We start from the raw sequence: 12,788 nt of genomic DNA on the forward strand, positions 1-12,788 counted from the left end.
AGAAACAAAAATACAAATAAAAGCTATACAGCTTTTTCAGAACCTTCGCAGTCGAAGAACAACTTGACCTAGTCCGGGGCTCGAATACGAGACCACCACGTCACCGGGAGAAACCGCTGATCGGAAACTTCTTATAGTTAAGCTCAGGTGGATGCTATTGAGCAATCCCTTACTCGAAGTGATTCTCTTATTTCAAATCTACTCCATCTTAAAGGCCTCCTTTGACTACACTGGATAATACGAAGCCTTATGAGAACAGCCTTTTTGATGGACTTCTCGAATTCGTTTGGACGGCAGGCCGAGAAGCAGCAAAATGGGACAAACACTCTCATACAGTAACAGGAAGCCGACACTCAGCGATCAGGTGTCCGCATCCATTTGTGTGTCTCCTGTTTTTCTGTTTCCCGGCGGTTGCTACGCATCAGCTTTCTGCTTAAGACCCTACCCTCGGTGCGCCGTCCCTGGTGAACATGAAGTACCGCTTCCAATCGAAGCTACGTCGCAGGGACGTCCACTGTTCTCCCAGGCCATACACGACGTCCGTTGGCATCAATGTTGTCAACTGGAGGAAGTATTCCGTGAACACCAGGCGCGACAGGTCCACATTAAGCCTAAAAGAAACGCGACCCGGTGAAAATCTTTTGCTTCTAACAACACCGGTGCCTTACCTGGACGAGTTTCTCGCAACAAAAAGCAGCATTATAAAAATTGGAGCGGACACTTAAGCTCCGCCCTGAGTGTTAATGGATTAATGCCCATATATGCGAAATGGGTCATTCTCTAATTAACATTCACGGGTCAGTGGGAGTCCTCATACAACTCACTGCGCAGTGGTGCAACGGTTAAGCGATGAGCCACTGTCCTGCCATGGAAAGTGCTGCCACCGGTGGGGCTTCTGCGAACCAGGCTGCTCTTCCCGAGCGACCAATCATTAATTTAACTGCCACTTATCACGGTGCTCAGTTTGCTCTCAATCCGCTGGGCAGGTTGTGACGAAGCCACAAGGTCACGTGACCAAAGTGGCCCGCCTAGGTGGCTTCTCCGGGGAGCTTTCGCTCACAACGTCGACGATGACCCCGGATTTTCTGCAGAACGAGAACCTCAACGCTCTCGCGTTAACATTAAACGCACTTCCATCGAAGAAATTTGCGCTTAGAGACGGAGGAGCTTAGAAACGAGCATGTATGAGGAACTCCTGTGCATCTGTTTTGGAAACATGGAAGGCATAACACGCTGCAGGCGCTGTATAGACAGTTTCCCTTCTCTTCGGCTTTATTTTTTTTTTTTTGCGTGTGATTGATCAAAGGATACAAAGGGATGTAATTCTGTGCAAACAAACACGAAGTTCGTTTCAGAGTCACTCCACTATCAGGGAAGGATATTTACTGTTCACCAAATAAAACAAAGCAAGACAAAGAGGTAAGTAGTACTCCAACGTTCCATATTAAGTGCAACTGCATAGGCAGCTTCTCACTTCTGAACAGTCGCTTCAACAGCTGCTGTCTCCTTCAGCGAATATCAAACACTCATTTCCACGAGCAGCAGAAAAGGCCAGTTATGGTTCACTCACATACATTCAAGATCCAAGAGAGCTCAAGCAAATATACGGCGTATGTAGAGAGCTTCGTCACTTGCACTTCCATTTCCTTTCGCGATAGTCTAGTGCGCAAATAAATACTTTTTTTTTAAGTTCCGAGGGCACCGGTTTGCTTCTGGACCCTTTCGTGTGACTTACGTGTCATCCTTGGCGCTTCAGGTCTCTGGACGGCAAGCAAGATTTTCCTCCGTGCTTTGTTAATTTTGTAGTATTAGGGACGCAACTAGACCTTCGTTACGTAACCAAACGGCAAATCCTAAAGCGTGAGGCCCTTTGATAAGGACAGAACGTGTAGTCATGAATGAAAAAGATTAATTAGCACAAGTGACCCCGACGACAGAGTCTTGGCGGACAAAAGAAAAAATAGAATTTCTTATAAGCGATGACTGCCATTCTTGTAATTGGCGCTTTCGTGAACCTGAGAACAGCAAGTGCAGATTATTTCGCTCCAGTGATCGATCACTTGCGCTAGAATTTTTTACTCTCAACTGTATGAGGATGTGGCAGGCTCACTTAGCTTATACTAAACCGTAAGGAAACACAGCGAATACATATCGTGTCAACGTCAGATGACGCGTTGCCCAATCAGCGGACACAAAAACTTACAAGGTTTGGTTGTGCTCGCCGATTCGGCGGATGCGAAGTACGCCATTGGTTGAAACTTTCAGGTGGTATTTAGTCGTCCCTGTGAAATTCTTGTTCGGTATCTCCGGTAGCGGCGGGACGAAGCGCTCCTGCCTTGCGTCGGAGATCTGGGTGGTCAGATGCAAGCGGCTCTGTAGTTGTTTTTCGTTGCCCAAAACTGATGAAGACCCACGCCATCAGCTCCCTCACTGAGTCATCACCAAAATGCTATTGCGACACGCAACACGCGGAGATTAAGATCGCTTTTAAGGTTCCGAAACTAAAGCCCTAATTTTAGCGAACGCTCGCTCACACCCATGACCTCATCCGGAAGCTATGTCTTGTAAGGGGGGGGGGGGGGGGGGGGGGGGGGGGGGGGGGGGGGGGAATTTTAAACAGGTACAGAAGGAAAACAACGAAGGTTAATTCTCCAACAGTTAAAGGAGGCCAGAGCTCCTGCAGTTACCGCATGGTAGCTTAGATCCACTGCTTAAGAGGCAAAATATATTTCAGAACGCCCGCTTAAGAGCGAAAACAGGATCCAACTCAGTTAAAAAAAAATTGCTACGGGGCGCAGAAATAAGAAACATTTAGGTTTTGATCAGAAACGGAGGACCCCGCATACCCTTAAAGGAAAGGAAACTTAACGGTGCTTGCAAAAGGGGTTAAGGATCCATCAAAAACCGGTTCTTTCCTTCTTACGGAATCAAAAGAAGCGAATAAGGCTTGCCGTGACTCTGGCGATGTCTCGATCGTAGTAGGTGACATTAACGTCGACATGTTGCACATCGGCGTCGATGCCCGACGGTATCCTCCTGGACAGCTTGATTTGGGCGCCGGAGTCGTGCAAGGTGATTAAATCTACATGGTAACCGTAGTAGAACTTGGGAAAGAAGCACACGGGAACGACCGCATTTTCGTCTCCGCCGCTTCTGGAGCTGTTCCAGCAGCATCCCCTGGCGATGCACGATTCTTGCGTGGCGCCTTTCTCCGGGTGACAGTCGAAACGGTCTTCGAGCCGCTTCAAGTCACATACGATTCCCAGTTCTGTCAAGGAGGTCATAATAAGAGCTCGTTCTTTTGCAAGCGAAATAGAACAATGTGAGCATTATAGTGCCATCAGCATAATCGCCAAGCTTTTTCAACTCATGTACGCGATACAGTGGCATGATAACATAAGCACTATAAGACAATAGGTGGTTAACGTTAAAAGGCAGGCCCCATCATAACAATCAAACTGTGTTAAATGACAAAATTTTTCTCTTCATCGGTAGATGGCAAAAGATAAACAGCTCTGACTGTTGTATTGTGGTTCATGTGTTTTCTGTACTTGTTTCAGTTCTTGTTTCGGTTTTGTGGATTGTCTTGGATTCTGTCTTGTGACGTCCTTTCATGTATATATATATATAGGCTGCCTGTGTTCAATGAAGCGTCTTGGTCTTTCTTAGTCATGGGACAGCAGCACGGACTCGGCTCTCGTTACTAAGACGGCCAACACCACATTGACGACGAGGATGGGATGATTCTTGCGTAAGAGAACTCCCATAGGTTCTACTACAGTAGCTAGGGATGGAATAAACTTTGCATAATATTCTGTCAAACCCAGAAAGGATTTTAGTTCTGTTACATTCTGCTGTGTTGGAGTGTGTATCACAGCTTCCACCGCCTCATGCACAGGAGAGATGCCGTGTGAAGTCACTTTGTGACCAAGAAAAGTCAGTTCCTGAACTGAAAAAACGCACTTATCGTTCAGTTTCAAACCAGCATTCTGGATGGAAGTTAACACTTTCCGAAGATTGTTATCATGTTCTGCTTGCGATTTGCCATAGACAATGATATCATCTATGTAAAACAACACTCCTGAACAGTCCTTCAAAATTTGTGCCATGATTTGCTGGAAAGCAGAGGGCGCAGATGCCAAGCCAAAACAAACTCTCTTGAAACGCAAGAGACCTTCATGTGTGAGAAATGCTGTTAAGTCACGACTATTTGGATGCAAAGGAATCTGATGATATGCAGAAGCTAAGCCAAACTTAGAAAAATGTGTAGCACCTACAAGTGCATGAAGAAGTTCTTCTGTATGTGGCAGTGGGAACACATCACTGACCTAAAAGCATTCGCATTCGTAACAAGCAGAAAAATAGAATTTTAGCCAGTTATCTAAATATATTTCAACACACTGCTGCATAAAGAAGCTGGTGGTACGGCCCAAGTTCTGTCACTCAGTTAGAAATTTACAAATATTTAAACAGAAATATCGGCTCGTGGAAACAAATAAAAATAGCACTGTGTGCTCTGAGTGTTCGACATCATACCGGCTAACATTTGAGGGCAGCTGGTGTTGTATAAGCCACTTGAACGGAGAAAACACGGTACTAGCAGCAAATATTAACAACATAGAACGAGGCAAAGATCAAGTAAAATAGGTTTTTTTATCAAAGTTGCGAGGGCACACCCTGTAATTAAGCGGGTTCACAAACAAAAAATTACCTTGCGGCCATCAAAAACGCTGCACCGTTCAGCGCTAACTGGTTGTTTAACCTCGCTTCGCCATGACGTCACTGATCAATGTGACGTTTCGAGTGCAGCTCTGGCGCTACTTGGCTACGGTATGGCTGCGCCGAGGATACTATAGCGGATGCTGTCGTAGCACTCCATAAGTTTATTAAAGCGTATAGTAATGAGAAACAAAATGCTCCTATAACATATCATGCTGTATTACATTAGCTTATTCGTTAACATTCATATAGCGGATTCAGATGCCACTGCTGGAGGGCGGGGGCGAATAGTTGCAAGATCGATAAAATGCATTAAATGAAAAGTAATATAGCTGACATAAAGCTGCCACAAGTAGAAAAGATCTATTTGTACACACATACCAAACATTCTAGACAAAATCATTTTTGAGCGGGAGACTGTTTATGAACGAAGTTTTTTCATATAATGTATGATTTCAATATAACAATCAATATATCCGCAGATCACCGAACCCAACTGTCGTTATTTTTTCTATTAAATTTTTTTCTATCTTCAAAAGCGTTCCCAATTGGCTTCATACGGCAGTCTTAACTGTTCGATGCAATCGATGGAAACGCTTTAAAAGAAAGGTTTCGCTACATATCACAAGAATGGTTTGGTTTGGTTTGGTTTATGGGGTTTAACGTCCCAAAGCGACTAAGGCTATGAGAGACGCCGTAGTGGAGGGCTCCGGAAATTTCGACCACCTGGGGATCTTTAACGTGCACTGACATCGCACAGTACACGGGCCTCTAGAATTTCTCCTCCAAAGAAATTCCAGCCGCCGCGGCCGGGATCGAACCCGCGTCTTTCGGGTCAGCAGCCGAGCACCATAACCGCTAAGCCACCGCGGCGGCTTTTTTTCGATTGTCCAAGGCCAGAATGGGCCATTACCTTCAATATTCCTATTACAGCATCCTACAACTTTCCCATTTTCAAATTTTTTTGCTCGAGAATGTTGTACGTGTGACAGACGAAAGCTGCACCACTGTTTATTTATTTATTTATTTATTTATTTATTTATTTATTTATTTATTTATTTATTTATTTATTTATTTATTTATTTATTTATTTATTTATTTATTTATTTATTTATTTCGGTACCTTTAGGGCCCAGGAGACATTACAGAGGGGAGTGGAGTGCATGAGTACAACATAACGTAAAAATGCGGCAGTACAATAGGAGCAAAACAAACCAAAAAATTGCACTTCACATGGCTAATTTGGTCGGGCTAAAGCACTTACCGTTCAGTTCATTAGCAGAGGCACTCTGCCCACGTTGAAAGGAAGGGATGTTCGGCGACCACGACGCTTCGCCTCCCTGCCAGCACAGCGCTGAGCTGAGAAAGTTTATATTTTCACTCAAAATGGAGCATTTCAATCAATTTTATCTTGAATACTGGCATGGTGACATTTCACTCAATTATACTGCTGTCCACTGCTCGTGCATGGTCCAATCGAGCGATGTTCTCACGGAAGGGTCTTTATGGTGGGGGCCACACACGCTTCAAGCTTTGCTTCACGCCAGTGGCTTGTGCGATGAATTAGTCTGTACCATGTGGCACCATCCGCGTGCTCTGAAATTCTCAAAAACCTAGTTGTATGCATATACGGTGTCAGCAGATGCGCATATAGTGAGAACGATGTCTTGCTGAGCGACTTGGCTCGTGACACTCAATGGGTGAAGCCAGAGAAAAAAAATTCAGGGGGCACTTTGACTGTCTAAAGTGGGTAGAGGCGGAAGCGTTTTCCGCACCACCTTCGCTGTTTCTGCGGCACCGGTGGAGTCACATATAATTGAGTACAAATTACTAAATGATGACAAATCACTAATTAATGTTTAATTACTGATTAATGTCTGAATACTAATTAACTGCTAATTAATGACGCTTAAGCTTCGCCTTTAGGAGTGGAACGCGACAGCGCGTTGTAGCGCTGCCAGGGAGTCCACGGAGCACCACCCGTCCAGCGCGATGCCTTGCCCTTTGAACGCAACGCTTTTTGAGGAAAGGAAATGGCGCAGTAATTCTCTGGCATCTCGGTGGACACCTGAACCGCACCGTAGAGGAAGGGAGGAAGTGGGAGTGAAAGAAGATAGATAAAGAGGAGCCGTAACGAAGAAAATGAAAATTGTATTTGAGGAAAGGAAATTACGCAGTAACTTTCTCACAAAATTCAGGGGGGGGGGGGGGCACTTTTTTGACCTAAAGTGTGGTCACTGATGCCCCTAAGAGTGGAACGCGACAGCGTCTTGCAACGCTGCCAAGGAGTCCATAGAACGCCATTGCCCATTCGGTTCTACGCCTCGCTCGTCAGTAAATTGGTTTTTGAGGAAAGGAAATATATCTGTCTCTCATTTGTCGGTGGACACCTAAACCTCGCGGGAAGGGAATGGAGGAGGATGAGAGTGAGTGAAGACACCGTATTCACTAGACGCGCCTTTGTTCATTCCAAACCATCGAGCTGGCATGGCGGAAAAATGTTTTGGTGCAAGGAGAAATTTCTATAAATTACACACTGAAACTCTACCTGTCAAGACGTGGCTCGATAGGAAAAACATTTTTGTGTCTTCTGTAAACTGTCGCTTGTGCAATGTGCCTGAAACAATTGAACATTGTTTTATAGACTGCAAAGACGCGATTTTGTTTTGGGATGTGTTGCAAAGGACGCCACAGAAAGATTTTCTCCTAAATTCCTACAGTGTGCGCTACCTTGTTGTTTCCCAACCTGACTCGAATCCTTATGATATGATTCTTCTGATTGGACTTCATAGTCTTTGGAAAACACGCATGCAAGATCGCAACGTTGAACCTGTTGTTTCGCCCAGAATTCACTTTAGCCGAATGTTGCTGCAGGTAACGGACATTTACAAAAAATCGGACTTTGTACCGGATTGGTTTCCTCTCCTGATGCGCTGTATATCTTTACCGGCCTTTTAGTTATAATATGTTACTATTATGTTTCTGCCACCTAGCGCCTACCTAGGTGCTCTGTAAATAGTTGTTTTTGTGTGTGTATATGCACACACACATATGTATATATATGCTTTGTATACAAACCATGTAAATAAATACCATGAAAGAAAAAAAAAAAGAGCTGGCATGGCGGAGTGGATAGCATGCTCGTCTCTCACGCCGAAGACCGGGGTTCGATTCCTGAGCTCGACCAATTTCTTAAGCGGTTTTATTTATTTATATGGCCTGACTAGTTAGGCTAATTGGGTAATTAAGCAATTAACTAAGCTCAGTCCCACTTAATTGGAGCATTACTATACGATCCCTTCAATTGGTTGCATGGTTACTAGCCAAAGTACAATTGGCCCCGTTTGAAATTCGCGCACTGTGACGTCACGACCGTTTCCACCAATTGAAAAGCGTGACATTTTCTGTCCACAAGTGCTGCTTACAACGATGAGACATTAAAGGCTTCCGCCTTAATAAATAAAACATGCTAGCACAACAGAGCACTTGACGGTACGACGCTGGAATAACTTTTTTTTTCTTGCTTGGACACAGTTCCCCAGGACACAGAGAAACGTTTCCACCAGGACTGAAGTGGCCTGAACAAGACATCACGGATACATGCCGGATTCTAGCCCGTCAAAAACATGCACTGTTTATCTGTAAGCTCCTCGGCAGAATGGTCACTGCACTCACTTCACCCTTCTATCATCACCGTTTTCACTGAGTAGATGCAAAAGCCGCGCTATTCTGATTAAAGGTTGTTCCTCCTCCTTCTTTATCTGTAAGAAAAGCAGAAGGCTAGCCGACACCGCGTGTTTGAGTGGTGTAGGAGATACAATGTTTGCTCGGGCTATTTCGGTTCTGGCGCATGCTTAACCTTGGCCATCGGGGAACAGTGCCCAATAAAGTTGTTTGTCTTGCGTTGTACCCGCCTACTTCCTTTCTTGCCCTCGCATGCTTTGTTCCTTTCTCTCCTTTTTTGTTTGCTGGTTTTACCCATAAATATTTTTGACAAAAGCAATATACTTTTTTTTCTCAGACCCAAAGATAGTCATCTGCAATTTTTCGAAACGAAATATCCACGCTTCGGCCGCTAGCATCCTCCAGTCTGCTCCCCCTCCCAATCGACAAAACACCCCTATATGGGTTCCAGCGTACTGTAAACACCCGGCCAACACGGCCGCCCACGAGCAAGCCCGAGCTCTCGTCAACCGGGCAGTGGACAGCCTGCCCTCGTTCCGCTGCGCGAGGGACCGCCTCGTCACCTATCACGACGTCAGTAGGCATTATTATAGAAACTCCCACCAAATCTTCCCCCCCCCCCCCCCCCCCCCCTCTTCTCCCTTCCCTGACCAAAGCCGAGCAGGTGGCATGACATCGCCTACAAACCGCCACCATGCCATTCCTTACCTATCCTCTCTCATACATAGAGTGGAAAAATCTCCAACATATCAGTTATGCCCAAGCACCAGAGCGGATTTCAAACACACCTGTCAGACTTGCCCAAACAAATCGAAACCTCCCTTCCAAGGGATGGAATCACAGAAGCGATGGCTGGCTGCTCTGCGCAGCTCACAGGCGGAGCTACATCTTCGCATCGTGTGCTGGGCGTTGAAGGTCACCGCGGCCCAGTAGTGTCCGCGGTCACCTAGAGCGGCCCGAGGGGCAGTCGCCGCCCAGCTCATCCTCATCCCCCTTCACCCTACCTCACCTGATCTACTGAAGTGGGTTCAATAAAGTTGTTACCAACAAACCACGCAGAGACAAAAGGACTTGCAGCGAGGCCGCACTTGCACGTGCACGAGTAGCCCGTGAACGTCGTCACGCGTCTTCGATAGCGAAGTAGTTCGAAGTTCGATAGTTGAAGTAGTTCGATAGCTAACGCTTCTGCCGCGTACCTAGGGACTGCACTTAGTGTCGCTCGAACGCAGCGGCTACTGCACTTTATGTAGTCTAAAGAAGTCATTGTAGCAATCTCTAAAGGGTCAGTCAGCGCACACGACACATTTTCAAGCCGAGAACTGCTGTCGCCAATTCGTAGAATCTATGAAGGATTTATTTCTAGGCTTCTGCGCTCTTTAAGTTTCACTAAAACCTCGCACTCTGAAGCAGCTCTGAAGACAGAGCTGGCGTCCACAGTATTGGTGCCGAAACTGCAAAATTCTCCCCACTTAATGATTGATTGTTAATGGCTGGCTCTTGGATTACTATATCACCGGCCATCCTGGTTGACCAACGCACACCGAGTGCCAGTCATTCACATTAGCTTCCAATGTTTTCATCTTCCTCTACCTTAGCGACAAAGCATTATATAGTCGTATTGGCACCTCCTTCTCCCTCAGTTCCAGTCCAATACGGGCTCAGGTCCACCTTGATCAAATGACTTTTGATGGCGCAAACACGTTGGTCAGAATGTGGGTATGCCAACAATACTCTATTCTTATTGGCAAGAAGGTCATCACGTCATTCTGTGTTGAATAGTCCAAGAGTTTTCTTTTGCTACAGAACACTTCTTCTCCTGCTCCTCTCACTATTGCTGCTACTTCTACTAGTATAGATTTGACGACTAGTAAAACTCTTAGCAGTGCTGGTGCGGCTACTATTACTGCCACTACTAATACTGCTAAGGCTAGAACTATTATAACTATTCCCTACTCTTTACTGTTGTGGCTGCTGCTGCTGCTGCTACTACTGCTACTTCTACTACTAATACCTTTAAAACTATCATCTATTCTTTGCTGCTGCTTCTGCTACTACTACAAGTACTGCTACTACTGCCACTACTACTACTACTACTACTACTACTACTACTACTATCACTACTACTACTACTAATACTGCTAAAACTATCGTCTGCTCTTTGCTGCTGCTTCTGCTACTAGAAGTACTAATACTACTACTACCAACACTACTACTACTTCTACTAATACTACTACTACCACTAATACTAATACTACTACTACCACTAATACTAATACTACTACTACCACTACTACTACTGCTACTACAACTACTACTAATACCGCTAAAACTATCATCTACTCTTTGCTGCTCCTGCTGCTGCTGCTACTACAAGTACTACAGCTACTACTACTACTACTACTACTACTACCATAATTACTACTACTACTACTAATACTGCTAAAACTATTGTCTACTCTTTGCTGCGGCTGCTACTACTACTACTACTACTACTACTACTACTACTACTACTGCTACTACTAATACTGCTAAAACTATTGTCTACTCTTTGCTGCGGCTGCTACTACTACTACTACTATTACTATTAATTCTACTACTGCTATTACTGTTGCTGTTACTACTACTACCACCACTATTGCTACTATTAATACCTCTAGTACAACTACTGCTATTAACTTACGGCGACGTCGACACGCCCAACTCAATTCTTAATATCAGAAACCTTCCTAATAACGTTCTAAAACCATTTTTTGTCGGAGCAGCTTCGCTATAACCGCCGCTAACTCTATTTTTAACAACGCACAAGGGTTCTAGCGAGGCAAAGTCTAAACGCCGTAGACGCAAAACGCGTTCCAAGCAGTTGTCTCACCTTGCCAGCAGAAGAAAGAAGAATTCTAGCATCGCAAAATGCGCTCCCGGAGCTGACTCCACCATACAAAACTCGGTCGCATAGAGCGACCAGTCTTCGAGGTTATAACGTAGCCAGAGCTCCAGAGGGCCCGTAGCTTATATCTTCTCTGCCGAGCGCATCTTGAAGTGTTCCGGACATATCGCAGACTTCCGGAGGCCGATATACCCATTCGTCTGTTCAAAGAAGCCGACAGCGATAACAGGGGAGTTTCCTTTCTGTTTGCCATGTTTTGGCGTCTTCGCGGCCCAGTGATAAAGCGACGTTAAGCAGTGATGACTGCGTATTGGTGGTTTCTGACTTTGCACGAGTCAAACATGGCATCAACAATAATTGGCCTTCAGAAAGCCAATGAGATTGGTTTAGTTTATGGGGGTTTAACGTCCCAAAGTGGCTCAGGCTTTGAGGGACGCCATAGTAAACGGCTCCGGATAATTTCGGCCCACTAGGGTACTTTAACGTGCACTGAAACCGCACAGTACACGGGTCTTTAGAATTTCGCCTGCATCGAAATTCGACCGACGCGGCCGGGATTGAACTCGCGTCTTTCGTTTCAGCAGCCGAGCGCCGTAACCACTGAGCCACCGCCGCGGCAGAAAGCTAGTAAGAGGAATTACATAAATCAGCTAGTACATATTTGCACGAGAAAGCTGCATTCGCACTATAGAACGCGTTAGAGGGCATGGTTGGTGATTATTTTTCTACTTTTTTGTAAATCAAAATTAAAACCTCAGTGAAATTTACAAAAGCCTCAATCCACGAGAGCTTTCACACTTTTTCTTTTTTCCAAGCATAAGCGTCACGGCATGGATTATTAGAGAGAGCACTATGAGCATTTGCCTGGCTGTTGGCAGGCAACATATACGCATACACGGCTACTGCCGGAGTACGGGCGCTATGGGGGCCTTTTTTAGCGTCGCGGAGAGATAGCCTTAGATTGCAGATTGCCGGGAAACGAGCTGCCAGACATGGCGACGCGCTGCTCGCCACTTCGGACCAAAACCTCCATCAGCGCCGCATTCTTCGGCGCGACAACTGGCTCTAAATGGCGGCATTCGATTTTATTTCGCATACTCTCACTCACATGTCAATGTATTAGTGACAACTAACCATGTTTCTCAGGTAATTTGGTGATTTTAGAGCCTTAAGCCCGACTATATGCTGTATACAGGGTGTTTCGTCGAAGACTTTACACAGTTATCAAATATTGGCATTTTGAATTAGAAGACCGCTTTTTCCGGCCTAGCATTGCTGTCGGCGATGTAGTACATCGGAATACAGCTAAGACATGGTGGCTAGCGGGCTGGTTAGCTTATACTGAATAGTTAACTTTTAACTATTACTGTTAGGCTCCTCAATTAATGAAAGGCGTGTAGCCCACCGTACGTAATATCCATATTTGCTTTCAGAATGGCGAAAACGCACTTACCCCCGGCCCTGTGGCCAACAAATTTTGGCTACATTGCGCCAAAATGCA

At 45.3% G+C, this 12,788-nt stretch overlaps 1 protein-coding gene across 1 annotated transcript in view; it reads right to left on the bottom strand.

Moving 5' to 3' along the window:
* Positions 1 to 11,332, bottom strand: part of LOC149372250 (lysosomal alpha-glucosidase-like) — a 31,432-nt gene extending 20,100 nt beyond the window's left edge. The window contains exons 1-5 of the mRNA XM_089566666.1: positions 11,273 to 11,332; positions 5,984 to 6,078; positions 2,952 to 3,268; positions 2,204 to 2,349; positions 446 to 611 (exon numbers count right to left, since the gene is read on the bottom strand). Of these exons, the coding sequence (XP_089422792.1) occupies positions 446 to 611; positions 2,204 to 2,349; positions 2,952 to 3,268; positions 5,984 to 6,078; positions 11,273 to 11,304 (756 nt within the window). The 5' untranslated portion in view covers positions 11,305 to 11,332. The remainder of the gene's footprint in view (positions 1 to 445; positions 612 to 2,203; positions 2,350 to 2,951; positions 3,269 to 5,983; positions 6,079 to 11,272) is intronic.
* Positions 11,333 to 12,788: the final 1,456 nt, after the last annotated feature.

Source organism: Amblyomma mixtum, chromosome 1 (genome assembly GCF_055824585.1).
Source record: "Amblyomma mixtum isolate Tamu chromosome 1, ASM5582458v1, whole genome shotgun sequence".
Lineage (NCBI taxonomy): Eukaryota > Metazoa > Arthropoda > Arachnida > Ixodida > Ixodidae > Amblyomma > Amblyomma mixtum.